Source organism: Carica papaya, chromosome 1, assembly GCF_054855325.1.
Source record: "Carica papaya isolate Zhongbai chromosome 1, ASM5485532v1, whole genome shotgun sequence".
NCBI classification, from domain to species: Eukaryota; Viridiplantae; Streptophyta; class Magnoliopsida; order Brassicales; family Caricaceae; genus Carica; species Carica papaya.
This window is the reverse complement of record NC_142309.1, coordinates 20,147,182-20,165,846: the sequence shown is the minus strand read 5'-3', so window position 1 is coordinate 20,165,846 and position 18,665 is coordinate 20,147,182. Positions and strand designations below refer to the sequence as shown.

Below are 18,665 nucleotides of genomic sequence, written 5' to 3'. Positions count from 1 at the left end.
ACACTAAGTTGATATAGTGTGAATTAGTTACTTTCTATGGCTCATAAAGAGAGCCTCCTATAAATTATACGAGAAAAAAGGAGCCAACATCCAAATATAATATAGATATTAAAAATCAATCACAATTTACATATTTAATATATGATAAAATCAACTCTATTTATATATTCAATTATATTATTACTTGTTAGGTGATAAACTTTATAAATACTTAATTTAAAATTATAACGTTGCTTTCATTCAAATTTTTATAATATAGATATTTGATTTTTATTCGTATTAAATAGAATTGAAATATTAATTCAATTCAAATTTAAAACATTTATTTATTAATCAATTAGAATAATTCACATAAAATAATTTTAACTTTAACTCTAAATCAAAGTTTATTTACCTATAATTATGCAATTATATTTATAGATGACGTAGATGATAATGAACAAAACACATTCATGAATAATTCGGATTCAACTTGATCAAAACTCATGTAGGTTATATCAAAATTTAATTTGAAATGAATTTTGCGGAAAAGCTCAAATCAGATTTCAAAGTTTTTGATTGAAATGTTAGTGAATATATTCATTTGTTTATTAATATATATTTATGATATATTAATGTAAATAAAATATATTTTAAGTTTTATTAAATATTATTATTATGATATATTTAAATTATTAAATTTTTTATAACAACAATACTTTATCAAGCATGAAAATATTTTTTTCTCAATATATATATGTATTGATGGTTGATTATTTTTACAATTTACTTATAATAGGAACAAAAATTAAAATAATAATTTAGTTATATAAAAAATAATAATTAATTAACAATCAAATTCAATAAATAAAATTTAGGAAATTTAACTCGCGTTTCTTTGAATTTGGGTATTTTGAACCGGACACCAGATTTTTTTATTTTGCCTCAGTTTTGCATATATGTATATTCATATATATATATATATATAAACACACATACTTACTTTCTAACATATTTAGAATATATAATATATTTGCTTTAAAGCAAAAATCAGGTATGAACTCACTGATCGGCCAATTGCCTTTTTTTTTTTTTTGATGAGACAGAAAGATCATAATTATTATGTGGAAAGTTGCCAGGTCTACTAGTTTCGAATTTTAGATTAGGTGTAGAAATATACACATATATATATATTTGGTATTTTAGTCCCACTATATAAATAATTTATTTTAATGGAATAAAATATAACTTAAATAAAACTAAGGTATAATTTTATTTTAATATTACAGTTTTTACCCATATAATTACAAAAAATTTAAAGAGTAAATTATAATAAGAAATTGGTACTCAAATATAACATAGCTTTAATTTAAAAATTAAATTACTAATTTACCATTTTTTTAATTAAATTACAAATAAAAATAAGCTGTGAATTCATATATATATATATATATTTTATTTATATTACAACCAAACCACGGGCGATGCAGAATGCAAAATGTCAAAACTTGTTTTCTACTTTTTACGAAGAACAAATCAAAGACAAAAGAAAACCGCATCTAGTAGGAGAAAGGGCAATAATGTCAATTCAAGCGCAAAGCGACAAAAATTAACACGTGAGGCGCAACGTTAGCGTTGAGCCGGTTCATGTAGGTGATCTGGCTGGTGACCTGTGAGTTTGTGTATCGTAAAGCATAGAGGTCCGCCTATATAAAACGTGCAGCTCTCTCCAAAAAATTCTCGGGGTCCGTATCTGGTTCGGAAAAAACTTCATATAACAAACAGCTAGCAAAACAGGAAAATACACAAGCCAGAGATTCAAACTAGGCGGAGACAGGAGGAAGAGAGGCTCACACGCCGTCGTTTTGCCCTCTATTCCTTTCTCCAGACTCGCATTTTGCTTCGCTATGATGGATCAGTACTTGTTGGGATGGATCTTAGCATCTGTCCTCGGGCTTGCTGTGTTGTACGGCTTCGTTGCGGATAGGACGAGAAAGGAACGGAATGCCGTGGTGGAGGAGAGGTATGAGTCTGTGAAGAGTGTTCCCGCCGTTAACAGAGAACTTGGATCTGATAGCGGAGACGCCGATGTTATCATCGTTGGTGCTGGTGTCGCCGGCTCTGCTCTCGCTTATACTCTCGGCAAGGTCAGTTTTGCTCTATCTGATTCCTGCATTTCTCTCGGAAAGTAATTGCGAATCGTTGAACATTGAATAGTTAGATTCGTTTTGGTTAATTATGAAGAAACGCAGGCCTTAAAAGGTTGAAGTAATTTCATGATACTTTGTTTTTTCTTTTTCTTTTTCTTTTTCTAATGACGATTTTCTACGATTAATTAAATAAGAAAAAGTTAACGGAAACAGAAAATATATATATTCAAAAGGCTCTCCCTGGGGTTCCTGTGCCACGTAGTGCAATCTCAAGTGATTGTATTGTTTTCTCTGTTGATCTTATTATTGGCTGTTTTTTTCTTTTTAATGTTCTTTTGTGAAAACCAATTTCAGTTTTATTGATGATGTTGAGGTTTTTTTCTTTTAATATCTAAAGCTTATGTTTATGAATATATAGTTGTATCAGCGTAAATATGTTGCTTGGATCTTAAAACGGGTGTTTGGTTTTCTATGGTTCTGATAACAACTCTGGTTTTCTAAGTAGGCTTAAAAGTCATGTGATGTTTATTTGTTAAGCTGTGAGATTGCTGCATCTGCTATTTCAATTTCCTCCTTGGAGGATGTGGGTGTCTCCTTCATAAACACACAGGGAAAACAGGGCTCTGCTGGTAACAAACGTTTGTGGAATTGTCTGTAAGGAATCTTTGGTGGTCCACCTTTTTCTTTGGTAGCTGGCAATATAGCAAGTGTTTGCTTGGAATGATCTGGAAATTATATCTGTCCCTACCAGCTTAAGGACATCTTCTCCTATTCCTTCTTTAAGATTACTTATTTTTTTGAAAAATAATAAACTCTGTATTTTTCCTCAAGTTATTTAGTTTTCTGTGTATCTATTGTTCCATTTTATTTTCTTAAAACCTGCAGAAATGATCTTTTGCTTTTGTTTTTCGCCATAGTTCTAGAGTTTGTGTCAATAACAATTATTAGAAGGGTTAGTAAATGTATTACTGAGCTAGGTGCATTCTGCTGTCCTCTTAGTAAATTCAAACTTTTCATCTTAGAATTCATAAAAAACTCGTCTTAGAAGAAACTGTAATTTTTTACTTTGTCACTTTCCACTACATATTAGCACCTGGAGCTAGAAGTGTGGATTGGGTAGAAAACATGACATGTGATCATTACGTTACTCATCAGAAACCAGTGACTTCTGTGTTCTCCCAATGAGTCTAACGTTGAGATACTTACCCTTTGTACTGTTAAAGACTTGAAGATCGGTAGCTCCATTCAAAAAAAAAGAAAAAGGAATTTGGTAGGTAGCTTTTCTGTTCGAAGAATTCTTGTCTTACTGCACAAGTTAACCTGTTTCTTGTAAGGCTTTTGTTTGTTCAATAAAATACTTGCCCTTGATGATCAACTATTTGTGCTGCAATGAATTATTAGGCACTTCTATGACGTAATTATGTCTGGTTTAGCTACCATTTATCCAGCTACATGCATTATGACAACTATTTCAAGTGGATACTGATTGTATGTTTTGCAGTGCAGGATGGACGGCGAGTGCATGTGATTGAGAGAGACTTGACAGAGCCTGATCGCATTGTTGGAGAATTGCTACAACCTGGGGGTTACCTTAAGTTAATTGAATTGGGCCTTGAAGGTTGGTTGGTTTTTAATCTTCTTAACTATTTGCAGAAGTCTTGAATGGCAAAAGTTTTGTTGGTGGCAATCTACCTGGCATTTCATCATATCTTTGCTAAGGACTTCATTTTCGGGATATAACTATTAAATAAAGAATCCATGTTTTACGACTGCAGACTGTGTAGAAGAAATTGATGCACAGCGGGTGTATGGTTATGCTCTTTTCAAGGATGGGAAGAATACTCGTCTGTCTTATCCGTTGGAAAAGTTTCACTCTGATGTATCTGGAAGGAGTTTTCACAATGGGCGTTTCATTCAGAGGATGCGGGAGAAAGCTGCTTCCCTTCCCAAGTAATATCTCTTTCCCCTTTCTGGATGTCCGTCATCTATCTGTTAGTTTAATTTGCTTCTTGTATCTAATTATAGCTTGTTATATTTTAAAGAACACTATCTCAATCTGGCACAAAATGTACTTTTTTTAATAGTGTAATATATGTTTTCATTTTCCACTAGGCAAGAGTAGAAACTTAAGTCTCTAACATAATAGGGAACTTGGATAATTGCTGAATTAACATCTGTTGGTTGGCACAAAATTACTTTTTTTAAATGCTTGGTTTGATCTCAAAATCATTCTCTTGTCTCTCAAAGTAATATCAGATCTTCTTTACTGTTGATGGATTCTTCATCAAAGGGTTCTGGATTAAAGAAATAATTCTTAACCAAAGTAGAGCATTTCACGGACACATATTTATCATAGGTTTCAATATTCTCTTATAAGAGAAACAGAACTAGTAATTTGGTTCAAATGATTTGATCTGCATCTGAATTTTAGGAATGACTTTCATTGTGATGGTGTGTTTTGTGCAGAATGCATCTGATCTAGGTTAGAAATGATTCATGAGAATAATATTGTTTTCTTTGCAAGTAGTTTCCTCTTCCTAATTGGTGCTTATTAGCTTAATTTGTTTGCTCTCAATAGTTTACAACTGGAGCAAGGAGCAGTTACCTCTCTTCTAGAAGAGAAGGGAACAATTAAAGGTGTGCAATACAAGACTAGAACTGGCCAAGAACTGACAGCATATGCACCTCTTACAATAGTATGTGATGGCTGTTTTTCAAACTTGCGTCGTTCCCTTTGCAACCCTAAGGTAAAGCAGTCCTAGATCTTGTTGGCTAATCAGAAGTTATGATGTATCCTCAAGATTTATTCCCTTTTGGTATAAATTTTTTGAAGTAGTTTGACTTATTTATCAAGTTGGATAAGTATATTTTATCAAACAGGTGGATGTACCTTCTTGTTTTGTTGGTTTGGTTCTGGAGAACTGCGAGCTTCCATTTGCAAATCATGGGCATGTTATATTAGCAGATCCTTCCCCCATTTTATTTTATCCTATAAGTAGCAATGAGGTTCGCTGCCTGGTTGATGTTCCTGGCCAGAAGGTCCCTTCAATTGCCAATGGTGAAATGGCAAACTATTTAAAGAGTGTGGTGGCTCCTCAGGTACCACTTCTATAGAACTTCTCAGACTTAATTAATCAACTGTCATTCACATGCTACATGTGTTTTTTTTATGTTTGATGGTTACATTTTTCCACTCCAGATCCCACCCGAGATATACAGTTCCTTTGTGGCGGCAATTGATAAAGGAAATATTAGAACAATGCCAAACAGAAGCATGCCCGCTGCTCCTTATCCTACTCCTGGAGCCCTGCTAATGGGAGATGCATTTAACATGCGCCACCCTCTAACTGGTGGAGGAATGACTGTTGCATTATCAGATATTGTTGTCCTAAGGAATCTTCTCCGGCCTCTTCCTGACCTTAATGATGCACCTACTTTGTGCAAGTATCTTGAATCCTTTTACACTTTGCGTAAGGTAAGTGACATGATAAAGCTAGTTGCAGTTCGAAGCATAAATTTGATACGCATCCATGGGCTCAGCTTCTTCTTGTGTTTTAACTTGCAGCCAGTGGCGTCCACCATCAATACCTTGGCTGGTGCCTTGTACAAAGTGTTTTGTGCATCACCTGATCAAGCAAGAAAAGAGATGTGCCAGGCCTGTTTTGATTATTTGAGTCTTGGAGGTGTCTTCTCAACTGGACCAATCTCTTTACTCTCGGGTTTGAACCCTCGGCCGTTGAGCTTGGTCCTCCACTTCTTTGCTGTTGCTATATACGGAGTTGGTCGTCTATTACTGCCATTCCCTTCTCCTAAGCGCATTTGGATAGGTGCCAGATTAATCTCGGTACAAAATCTCCCACTCTCCTATCTCCTTCCTTCTCTCATAGAGGGTATGCGGGAATATAATTAACTTAAAGATAATAAGTAACTTTAAAAAAATTGAGAATCTCATAAAATGTTAGGTAATTGTTACATTGCTTTAGCATCGAAGTAACGATGCCAGTGTTTTTAGTTTAGGATTAAAGGAATACTAACCTTTAAAATACTTGTTTTATAATTATATTTAAGTTAAAAAAGGGAATTTTTTAAATATACTTAATTAAGTATATATCATATGAACCAATAGGGGAATATATCTTGTCAATTACAGGGAGCATCAGGCATTATCTTTCCTATTATAAGAGCAGAAGGAGTGAGGCAAATGTTTTTTCCCGCAACTGTACCCGCATATTACAGAGCTCCCCCGGCAAAATGAAGAGCCCGAAAGGACAAAGTGTAAAATGAGTGATGCGTCGAGGACAAGCTACAATTCACCTGGAAAATTTTGCAAGGGGGAAGCCACTGGTCTGGTTAAAAAAAAAAAAAAAAAGAAATTGTGCATTATCATCCTCAGTCTCTTATGTTTATAGGAACAGTTATTTTCTTTAGCGTCTTCATAAGCTCTGTTCTGTTCTGTTGTCTTCTTTTTCTTATTCTCTGTCTTTTTGTCTTCTTTACGAATATTTATATATTCTTTGAAATGTTGAAAGAACCTCCAGTTGAACTAAAAGATTCTCCTACAGCTTTACAAAACAAAACTAGCCTGGCATAACAAAGGCAGGCTCGAAGTAGAAATAGAGTAATTGTGGTATTTGCGCAAATCTATGAAAGTGCGATGGTCATAACGTAAAATTATTCTATCCTTTTATTTTTCTTTTAAAAAATAATAATATATTAAATTAATTCAATCGTCATATTTTGTTATTATTTTATTGATTGTTAATTAACTTACATGGTTTGTGAATATATAATTTTTTTTTTTTAAAAAAAAAACAAAACTAAAAACATTTTGATATGGAAACAAGTCACGTATTTGATATTCAATTTTTGAGCTCATTTTACATTAATTATCAAGTTTGAAATGGACATTATAACTAATTTGACTAACAGAAGAGTCTACTCGATAATTTATTGAAATATTAAAAATAAATAAAAACATCTTGAGTATAATTTTGAAAATTTTCTGGTTAATGACATCTTATAGTTAAATTCAAAATTGAGTGTACATACATATGTATGTGACCCTAATTAAAAATAATTTTGTTCTTGGTTCTTAGAAGTGACTGGTGGTACAGAATGATATAAGACTATAATTTAAAATTCTTTTAACTGGTAAGAAAAAGAAAATAATTCATAAATCAAGAGTTCACGAGACCAACATGCCATACCTGATTATTATACAATAAATGATCGTGCTATACCAAGATTCTCCATCGAGGATTTAATTTAATTTTTTTTTTTAACAAAATTGGAAAATTCAATAATATTTGTAGGACCTCAATTTAACGAATCTCAGCAGAAATTCAGGAACCCTTACTAGTCTACGACTATTTTAAGATGCTTAATTCAGTACCTTAAATCTAATGGATTGTTAATTTATTGTTTTTTTTTTTATTTTTATTTTTATTTTTATTTCAGACCTCCTAATCAAATATAAAACATTCATAACTATCAGTTAACATTTATATAAAAGTTTCATCTGGTTTACCCAAATATATTTATTATATAAAGATTAAATCATTAATTTTTTTAAAAAAATTGGTACACTCAACTATGATTATATACCCAAGCCTCTTGAACATTTATGTTATTTCTCCTTTTAACTAGTTGATTATTTCTTTATTCCATCAATATTAAAAATTTCAACTAAGAAAACAGAAAGTAAAAACCAAAAGGGAATCCACTCTATTACTAAAGCTCCACTGAGTAAAAAATTAGAAAAATAAATAAATAAATATTTATATATTTTCTGTAACCTTTTCCTCATTATTTTCTATACATGATTTGAGGGAGGTAACTGAACCATATGGTGGTACAAACGTTGTTGAGCACATGACAACATGCTCTGCACCTGATAACCTACTAATACAACTTGGACCCTTGAAAATCCGGATATGGGAAAATTGATCTGCTCAGAATTCAATGTCTTCCTAGGATTATGGGTTATACTTTGGAGTACATTACTTTCTTCTTCGATCTGCACAAAATTTGAACTCGAATTTCCCAGAGTTTATAAGTTCATGTTCTTTCTTTCTTGCTTTATAGCCTCGTATGAGGTCATTACCTCCTTGAATTTTGCCTCAGCAGCCTCTGCAACAAAAAGAAAACTATTAAGTAACCAACCTAACACAATAATATTACTTTGATTTGATACATTTTGTTCTTATTCAATTCTTCATTTAATATTATATTCTTGTTCATATTTCATAAAATCAAATTTTGAGATACATTTTTTTCAGGGGTACGTTCGACTCCCAAATGCAAGACAATTTATTACCTCTGTTAACCTGGTTCTGGTCAGGATGGAACTCCTTTGCCTTCGCCCTAAATGCCGTCTGAAAGATAAAATGGGGTTTCCACATTATGTCACTAAAGATTGCAAGTCTCATTAGGAAAAAAGAAAATCAAGATCTTTCAGTGATGCCTATAAAATATATGTTATACACCTCATTCAAAATCCCCAATCAAAAATATTGGAAGACATGATTGCAAGTCCACTTCACAGTTTTCTAAACCATGCTCACTCCAACCAACCCACAGACAAGTAAAAGAGATGCGTGGCCAATGATGCTACAGTTTCTGGCATATGACAAAGTAGAAAACTACTTGTACTTTCCTTCACACTTCTAATCCAAATTGTTCCAACACAACTTTGCTCAGCAATCACAATGACATTGTAGAATTCAACTGATACTCTGAACCTCATTTTTTTAAGTAACAAATCCATGAATAAAAAGAAAATAAAGTATCAAAATATAAACACAATCATGAGTTAAAACATTTTAGTTTGACTCAAAAAGAAAAGAGCTTTTCCTTATTGGGTCAACTTAAGTGTCTACTTACAGAAATCATGGCAGATTAAGCTTTAAATATTACGCAGTGGAATACCACAATAGACAGACAACATTCTAGACTGAAAGGGAACTTAAACTCAGCTATTGAATCAAAGTTTTAAAAGAATAACGTGAACAATAGGAGATCTCATTAATGCAGGAGATCCATATAAATTATAAGATATACCTTAATTTCAGCTTCGGTGTATGGCGTTGATCTGGACCTGTTGCATGTAAATAAAAATCGAGCAATCAAGTTATTAGTGACATTCGTGAGAAAAAAACAAAGCATGCACTTTGAGGATGAAAAATCATGAATATTCAAAAGAATTACTGTTCAAGGTAATTTAGGTCAAATTAGATAAGAATTATATTGAAATAACTGGAATAACAAAGCTGGCATGCCATCAATAATCATTCTTGTCATTGAAAGAAAACAAGATTAAGATGATACTGAAGGAGTTTATCCTTAGAATCCCATGGAACAGTTTAAACTATTGGATCAAGAATTGTAATATTTAAACAGAACTGTGACCATACATTGACAAATTAATGCTAATGGTCCAAATAGAGCTAATAAAATACAATAGTCAAATAATAGAAACTTTCAAAATAAATAAAAATAAGGGGTATGCAAGAACAGAACAGAAGAGATGAAAAGATGGAGAAAGAGTAGAAAAAGATCGAACAAAGAAAACAAAGAAAAAGATAAAAAAAGATGGAAATATTATTTAGCCAGTTATACATGATTCAAAAATTCTCTTTTTGTTGCCTGCTTACACAACTTTGGAAAGAGAGGGAGGTGACTTGATCATTTATGATACTAAAGTAGTTTCATCGTCTTCACCGAAGTTCAATTTTGACTACTTTGATGATGATAAGAGTAATTCCTGCAGCAACCAACAATGTTACCTGTCAAGACCCAAAACTGAGTAGTGGTGAGATAATGGATAGGTTGCCCTCTGTCTTGGAGGTTCACTGTAATTAAAATTGTGATCTTTGTAGGATGTATTAGCCTTCCAGTACCAATCATCTCGCTGGAAATGTTGATGATATGCACCAGGACCATTCTCTCTCCAGCTCTCATAACTTCTCTTGTATTTACTCCTCTCTCTGTTGAAGACACTTTGCATGCGCCTAATTCGCTCCTATAAGAATGAAATATCACATAGAAGCTGAGGCATAAGGCTATGTCAAAAAGAATCCAAATGTATCATAATTCTTGCAGGATAGAGGAGGTCTTGTAACCCGGAAGGCAGGACCAAAATAGTTCTTGACAACAGTCCAAAATGTAGTAATCTTATAGCTATTTGCAAAAACCACAAATATGTAGTTACGCATTAACCAGTCACATTAGTTCAGATCTTTAATTGGCCTCTACGGATATTATTTTCTGAATACAATCTAACAGATAAAAAGTTTCCATGACCCCATTTGCATAATACAAATTGCAGTGGTTGAAATGGTAAAGGAAGACTAGTAATTTACATTTTCTTCAAATTATATTAAGTGTAAAAACTACGGCTCATATCTGTCCAGGAAAAAGTCATCGGAAACATCTTTCCACATTGAGATCTGAATGAAGTAATCAAAAGCTTTTATAACGATGCAAAAGGGGTACAGAAGATGCAATAATATGAATATGTAACAAGAGAATCAAACTGTTGCATTAACTTACCACTCTCTCTAACTCTTCTTCATACTCCTCTTGCAATCTACGATTATATCTTTTCCATGCTTCCTCTTGAAAAGATGTACGGAAGGAACTGCCGGTTGTTTTCCATGATGACTGTGATCTAGATAACTATAGTGGTGAAAGTACATAAAATGTCAGCTTGCTAGTTTTTTTCTCAAAAAACATTTTCAGCAGTGAAAGTATGATAATATCAGCTTCTAGTTTACAACATGCAAATTGCTAAACACAGAGAAGAAATCATCACTAAACAAAACCAGTAAGGCAACTAATATTTAAAAGAAGAAAGCCAAAACTGTAGCATCCATACCCATGCATTACTCTTGCTGTATAACTATCAACAAACACACACTTAATGAAAGTTATCTACCTAGCTCTTTATAAGTATGCCACACAACATCTCTATTTATTAGGTAGGTTCATATAATAACAAAATGAACCAGAGTTCTCGAATGCCCTAAGCAAGCGTCATACACTAAAGGATCCCAAGTGTTACCACCGGCCACGGAGCTAAAATATTCGGCTTCAATTTAGTGGAAATATTATATGATTTTTTTTAGAGGAAGAAATATTATATGATTATTTTCATTATATCAATATGTTTGTTTGCCAATAATCATGAGATCATGTAAACCTCTGTATAATTAGAAGCACTGAACTTGGGCATTCTTTTACTAAAATCAACTGCTTTTCCTTCAGATTTTGAAAAGGTAAACAATATGATAATAGTAGTCCTTTAGATTTTGAAAAAAGTATTGACATGATGATTTAGAAGAAAGCAAAACCTCGCTTTAATAAAGTAAAACATCAGGGGAAGTGTAAACATCAGGAGGAAAAAGGTCTCTTCCCAATATTTTAGAGGTTTAATAAACAAAATAAAGCAGAACACAAAAGACTAATGCCATTCTTTGGTTATCAAAAACTAATCCATGTCTACCTGCGCATAGAACAAATCAAAAGTCCTCCGCAGCTGACCAACCTGCCAAATTTATTACCATCAAACAGGACTCCAGCAAAAATGTTACCAAAAACAATTATGATATATTGACAAGTATGCCATTGTTGGCTGGAATTAACCAGTTTCAACTGGTATCTGACTCGCTACAAAATTTTATATTTACTGTCCTAGTAGAGAGTCAGACTGCTTTTTCTTTGAAATAAACAGAGACAGACTGTTATATTACAGTATTAACTGCATTACTAGAAGCACATCTATGTCATAATCAAATTATTAATCTCAAACACAAGACATGATATGCAAATTATAAAATATGAAGCATGCCACTAAACCTGAAACATAGAAGAACAATGACCTAACAACTAATAAGTGTAGCTCATGTATCAAAGTGGGCACAATGATCAAGCTTTTTGCACAATTCAAAAACCTAGAAAAACTAAAAAACAATCAATAAGTTATAAGAAAACTACATGAATGTGAAAGACACAAAAAATAACTCACAGCAAAAGTGGTGGCAGTAGCACCAATCAAGCCAAAGAGGAGAATTCCCCATAGCTTCATGTCTTCTTTATCCTCTAAGGGCCTATCTGAAGACTGTGCCATGGTTTATGCTTATCCTGGTTAACCAGCTTAACCTGCCATTGGCTCTTTATTTCAATAATTGGAAGTCAACAAATCTTATGAACTAATGGAAATTGATATCCATATCTTTTGCCATGGTTGGGGTTTATAGAAACCAACACATTTTATTCCGCATTTGAAAAAATGACAGAAATGCAATCCGTACGGGTTAAAATACCATCAATGGGTTATAGCAAAACAATTAAAGGTGAGAATCCACCCTATTACGCAAATCACAAAGGGTCTGCAAGGAAGTATAACTTAACTATGTGCTTGTGGGCACATGTGTTACCCATAATAGGAAAGTAAAAATGGCCTTATGCACGGTTTTTTTTTTTTTTTTAAATATGACCCACAAGACCTGAAACTGAAAGAAATAAACAACCAATGGGGAAGGGGAGATTAAATACATTCACCAAAGATAAATTAAGGGAAACATAGCCCAAGAAAATAGAGGAAATCCAGAACTATTTCCTGCAATAGTACAAAAGATGCAGTACCAATCCGAAGCGTGCCATCATGAGCAATTCCAAAAGCGTGGTTAAAGGGATAAAACGAATGACCCCATAAATGAAAATAACTTACATTATTCAAAGCGGGGAAAAAAAAAAAAAAACAGCCTTTACCGAAGATAAATATAATAACAGTTTATAATGCAACGTGCATCATATAACAAATGATAACATATTAATCTGCTTGGTCCAAAATTTTGATTCCTTTATAAAAACACTAGCTCGAAGAATTTCAGTAAAAGTGGGAAAAGAATACATTGATATCGGCAAACATCTGTAGTAACATGTATTCAATGAACAAGAAACGAGGGATAACACATCGATGCGTCATGTGCTTGGAAAACAACTATGGATTTCATCAAACACTTCAGGTGCATGCCTAAGCTACCAGTATCTCAACTAAAGTTATCCAGTCGAAAGGTGTATACTTAAAACATAACTAAATGCTTAACCACCATGGCAATCGAATCTAACTAATCCAACGACATATTTAAGCAAAAGCTTTCAAACCATCTTGTAAAAAAAATAACTCAATCAGGCACAACGAATACCATACCTTCAATCCAAATAAAATATAATGGCGCACGATCCTTCGGCTAGCAGATCGTGAAGTTTTTTATCTCTTGGGGGAAGCAGCAGCCAAGCGGTGGCGTGAGATGGAGGTCGAACCTAAGTGACAGAGAGAGAGAGAGAAGCAGGACCAACAGAGCTTACTTGGCGGCTTCTGGTTTCCAGGTGCTATGTAAGTTATAAGAAAAGGTGAAGATAGGAGAATAAGAAGATTTTGGTTGGTCAGCCGGCCGCGTCGAATCCGGCAGAGGCTGGCGGGGCCGAGCCTGGAGGTGGAGAGCCGCGGGTCTGATGGACAGAACGTAAAGAAAACCTTGTTTCCTGCGCCACTGATTTGGTTCTATGGGAGATTTACGAGAGCAGGAATTGGAGATTTCAGGAGACAAGAACTCGGATTCGACATCATCTGAAGTTTTAGGAAAGAGGCGTAATTTTTTTCCTTTTTTTTTTTTTGGTCAAGTTTCAGATTATAGAGTTTGGGGTAGGTACATATATATGTTATAGAGTTTGACAGGGCTTTTTTTTTTTGGGATCAAGTTTCAGATTAAAAAACAGGTTTTTAATAACGTTTATTAAATTACTCTAGTTAAATTAGAAATTTGTTACGATTCAATTTTTTATTTTTATTATAATTCAATTAACAAATTTTAATTTAATTATTTTAATTTTTTTTTATTAAAAATGGTAATAGGATATTAAAAATAAAATTGTAAAAAGTATCAAATTTTATAAATTAATTCAATAATTTATTATTTTTTAATATTTACCAATTTCTCGTGGGCTTTATATTTTTCTGTTATTAGAATGGGCTTTATATTTTTATTGGGCTGAAATAAAATAAATTTGAGCGTAGGCTTTGAACTGTTTGTATTTAACCACAAAAATAAGTAAACAAAATAAACATTTATTTTCTTTCGAGCCAAACAAAGATGTCGTGGTTATTTCATTTTTTTCACCGAGAACAGTTTTACTCTCCTTATTTTGGATGTATCCAATTGAAGTTGATTTATGTTAAGATGAATCGCATAGAGTTTAGGAAAGTTCATTTATGTTCTTGAAATCTGAGACTTTGATTTAAAGAGGTTAGTTTCTACTCTCTATTTTTTCTTTTAGGCTTAATTAGTTTAATTTCTTATTGAAGAGGATTTTGTTTTACATTGCTGCTGGTTTGGGATGATTGTCCTATGAGTTAGGTGCTTACATCCTATTTGGGGATGTTTTTGCATCAGATTGTTGGATGAACTTCTCCCCAAGCTCTTTCTTATGTTTGACTGTGTCTTTTCAAGTTATTAATTATGATAATGTAATTTACAGTAACCCTAAGCTCTTTTTTAATATAGGAATCATTCAATTCATGACACGGACCGATACTGTTTATTCAAGGTGATCTAGAATTAGATCTTGAGAATCTTTTATTTCAAAGATTTTTTTCTTTATATGGTTAAACACTTTTTTTTTTAAGTTCTAATTGACGCAGGAGATTGTCTCTCTGCCGTTTAATTTTTCTTCTATGCATTGTAGGTCTAAAAGATTTTAGGAAATAAAAGAAACTATCTATAATATCTGTATCTACTGAGGTAGGGTGAAAATTTTATTGGTAAGTATATAATAATTAATCTATTGAGGTAGAGTGAAGATTTCAAAAGAAATCTTCTATTTGTTCTTGACCCTTTACTGTTTGCAGGCAAAGATTAATGCCCCTGTTTACTCTGAAAAATTTTAGTTCCTTACAAATGATCATATCCACTTGCATATTCTTTTGATAACAAGGGAAACTATGTTATAAGGTAGTTGTGGAATGAGCAGTTGTAAGCAGTCTGGTGTTGAATATCAAATTTGATGGTTTACAAGCTGGCCTCTAATTTCCTATGAACCGTTTTTTAGTTGAATATCTTTTTAGATCATCAACTGATGGTGAAGCTGCACGAAGAGTTGATAAACAGCTACTCCAGCAATTGCTTTACAGTGCTAAAACTTGAGTTTAAGCAAAATGAGGCGAGCAAGCTGGTCAAGCCGAATGAAAGAGTTTATGAAACAGCTAGCTATTGCTTCATAGTCGTAGAAAATCAATCTGGCTACCTGGTTCCATAAACAGATTTAGGAATGACAAGGATATATTGAGGGGAAAAACCTTAACTAGTTTTGTCGTGTGCCGCAAGGCCTCTGGATGCTTTTGCAGTTCCAACTGAAACATGTCAAAAGGTGGCATGAGTTGCAGTTAAAAGTATCTAAAGATTTAAATCAAGTTATGACCATATTAGTTGAAAACTAAATTGAGTGGTCAGAATCTGCTTTCTGTTTTTGCATTTCAGATATTTGGTCTGAAGGAATTAGTGAACTCTTTTATCATATGCCAGCTCTTTTACCAAGCTCATTCCACTCCACTGCAGATTTACATTTTTCTCTTCTCCTCGTTTTGCTTGATGTTGCAACTATATTATTTTGCATTTAATAGTGGCAATCATTTGCTGAAAAGCCTATTATTTTTCCCTTATGTAACAGTTTAAGTTGGTGCACTGGGTGGGGAATGAAAGCAGAAGAATTGGGAGTAGAGGTCTATCCAGAATTTGTAGCCAGTGAGGTAGGGACTCTTAACTTCTTTCATTGCTCAGCATACAATTGGAGTCTTATATGACAAAGCTATGTAATTAGGAGGCATTTTTGCTAGTAGCAATGTATTTTTTTAAATCTTTTTTTTTTTTACAGAAAATAATTAAAAAGGTATACACTGAGTGAGAAGGTTCATGCATGACATTAGACTTTTTTATTGAGACAATAATGTTAGACTAATATGCGACATAAAAAAATATTTTCATGTATGGACCAGTCTTAATTTTTTAATATAAATGGTGAAGGGAAAGAATCGGATCACATTAGCTTGTTATGCAATATGATGACTACTTAAGTTGCTTGCCCAAGTAAATTCCTTTTGTTGACATGTACCTTAATTGGTCTAAGATAGTATTTCTGCAGATGATAAATTGACCATATAAGTATCTCTCAGGTTTCGAGCTGCGAAAAATAGGTTGAAATTGCATGTTTTAGGCTTTAGATGTTCTACTTTTATTTAATGATAGTTGTTTCCGGCTTCTAGTATGTTTTTTTATTTATCTTATCTTTATTTTCTGTTTAATTTATATATTGATAGGTATATATAAATAGAATTCTTTGAAGAAACTCCAGAGGAAGAGGGTTGATTGGCACTGCTCCCATCTTCCTTTAGTTTCAAATGTGGTTGTCTTTGTGCTTGGCCAAAACCATTGACATTGACTACTTCAGTATATATAACTTCATAAAATTTACATATTTGTAATTTAAGATTCATATCATAATATTTCATGAATTATATATTTATTATCACTGTGAATTTGTCTGAATTATAAGTTAAATATGTAATATAATAATCTATATAATTAATAATATAAATAAATTAAATTATTAGTATAAAATGATTAGGATTACTTTTTGGGAGCAGTTGGTATAACCTATATGTCAGAAGCAGCATCAACCATTTACAAACTTCAAATGCCAAAGGTTGTGTGCATTATTTATATACTTTTACCAACATTCTCCATCCATCAGTATAATTTTGGATATTTATTACAGAACCTTCAGTATAACTTTAATAAATTGGTTGAAAAAGATCAATTGTTAGTATGGTTCCCACAGGGCTATACAACGAATTTAGACCCTATAGTGATAGTTAAATAATTTTTAGGTAAGCTACTTTTATGGTATTTACGCATATGTAGAACTCAAACTTGAACTATTGACTCTAATGAAAAAAAAACTCATACTATCTAAGCTACATGTTCTTTACTTCATTTGCATATATATACACATATCGTCATGTCATTGTTAGGGTTTAAACTTAAGTTTGAGGAAGGAAATGAAGCGATATATAATGTGATGATATATTGTATTTTCTAGTGCAGCCTGCTTTGGTAGTATAAATATGGTATGCCGTGACATTATGATGAGAGAAAAACTTGAATTATAGGGTCCATATCAACTAGAAAACTGTAAACTGACAACTATTCTATTTGCATGGACAGAAATATTCTGTGTTTCATGAATTGTGGTCTATATTTTTGGGCAAGTCACGTCCAGTTTATGCTAGTGCGTCTACCTCTTTTTATATATGTTATATAGCTATTAGTACATTATTCCACATTCATATCTTGGATCAATGTAAAATTCCTGAAGCATATCTTCCCAACCAAGCTTTCTTTATGTCAATGGATTTTCAAGTTAAATATAGTCCTGGTTGTATGTCTTCTCAAGTTTATATCACTCTGACACACACACACACACACGACCGGTTGTAATTACTTCAAATATAGTGACATATATTCCTTCTCTTTCTGAAGGCTAAATTGAGGAGTTCATCGTAGTGAGTACAATATGTTGTTCAGACAAGTTTGGAAGAAAATGAAGCTGCCGTATTAATAAGTTTGAGCTGGCTGCAGAAGAGAGTTCATACAACCCAAATAACCAACTTTTCCACCATAAATCATACAGTTGGCTTCTTTCCATGATATTTCTTTACTAATGTAGTTTTTACTTCAGCCAAATCAGAATCACTCAGTCTCTTGTCCAATCTACTTGTTCTGTACAGGTTTTTACAGTAGAGAATTGACCTTACTAGTAGTTTATGGATCAGTTTTGTACATTTTTATATAATGATTATTTCTTTTGGCTCGAGAAGTGATGGCTAAGTGGGGAAATTCACCCCAGAATTTTGATCTTTTGCAGAAAGCCTTGAGCTAGCGAAAAAGAGAAAACTGTTGTATTGGATATATGCTGAGAAACAGGAACAGGAGACAAGACAAATACAATGATAGGATGCATTAACTGATTGCTTGAAGTTTCTGTACTCGAACATAATTTTTATGTTTGGTTATTATTGTGTTGTGAGAATTGTTAGGAACTCAAACAGGAAAACAAATAACAAGATTGGTGGAATATCGGAGTTCTTTGATCTTAAACTCTCTGTTACTCGAGTTAGTGACAAGAGTAGGCATTCAGTGAACTCTTTGGTTCTCAAATTAGTGATAAGGGTTAAAAGAAAATTCGAGAGTGAAGGCAGAATAATTTAAGTACATACTTATATATTATGTGGCGCATGTCCGCACAGGTCTCAACAAATGCATACGTACATATAATTGTACATGCACACATTTGTGGGTATTATGTATTTTTGACTATACGCATATGTAAATAGGTATAGAAAGTTAATTAAATTTTTTTTGACAAAGTACTGAATGAAGTCTCATATTATTTTACTGACAATTATGTTCATATATTTCT

At 32.8% G+C, this 18,665-nt stretch overlaps 2 protein-coding genes and 1 long non-coding RNA gene across 4 annotated transcripts; 2 read left to right on the top strand and 1 right to left on the bottom strand.

Moving 5' to 3' along the window:
- The first annotated feature begins 1,687 nt into the window (after positions 1 to 1,687).
- On the top strand, positions 1,688 to 6,678 carry XF1 (FAD/NAD(P)-binding oxidoreductase family protein). Its single transcript, XM_022033114.2, has 8 exons — positions 1,688 to 2,126; positions 3,636 to 3,747; positions 3,905 to 4,079; positions 4,708 to 4,876; positions 5,010 to 5,228; positions 5,329 to 5,604; positions 5,695 to 5,973; positions 6,280 to 6,678. The coding sequence occupies exons 1-8, from the start codon at positions 1,887 to 1,889 to the stop codon at positions 6,382 to 6,384; spliced, it is 1,575 nt and encodes a 524-aa protein (XP_021888806.2). The 5' UTR covers positions 1,688 to 1,886; the 3' UTR covers positions 6,385 to 6,678.
- A 1,197-nt stretch (positions 6,679 to 7,875) lies between these two features.
- Positions 7,876 to 13,833, bottom strand: LOC110807837 (Chaperone DnaJ-domain superfamily protein). 2 transcript variants are annotated; one of them, XM_022033104.2, is made up of 8 exons: positions 13,342 to 13,833; positions 12,154 to 12,287; positions 11,632 to 11,673; positions 10,680 to 10,805; positions 9,914 to 10,149; positions 9,189 to 9,225; positions 8,446 to 8,503; positions 7,876 to 8,258 (listed from the first exon to the last, which is right to left on the bottom strand). In XM_022033104.2, exons 2-8 carry the CDS (start codon positions 12,253 to 12,255, stop codon positions 8,179 to 8,181), a joined length of 681 nt encoding a protein of 226 aa, XP_021888796.1. In that variant the 5' UTR covers positions 12,256 to 12,287; positions 13,342 to 13,833; the 3' UTR covers positions 7,876 to 8,178. The 2 variants fall into 2 exon arrangements, with proteins under 2 accessions (XP_021888796.1, XP_021888797.1); XM_022033105.2 differs by lacking the exon at positions 11,632 to 11,673.
- Positions 13,834 to 14,269: 436 nt separating this feature from the next.
- On the top strand, positions 14,270 to 18,222 carry LOC148270422 (uncharacterized). The gene is made up of 4 exons (XR_015819828.1): positions 14,270 to 14,437; positions 14,696 to 14,738; positions 15,858 to 15,936; positions 17,726 to 18,222. It is a non-coding gene; the product is annotated as an uncharacterized LOC148270422 (long non-coding RNA).
- Positions 18,223 to 18,665: the final 443 nt, after the last annotated feature.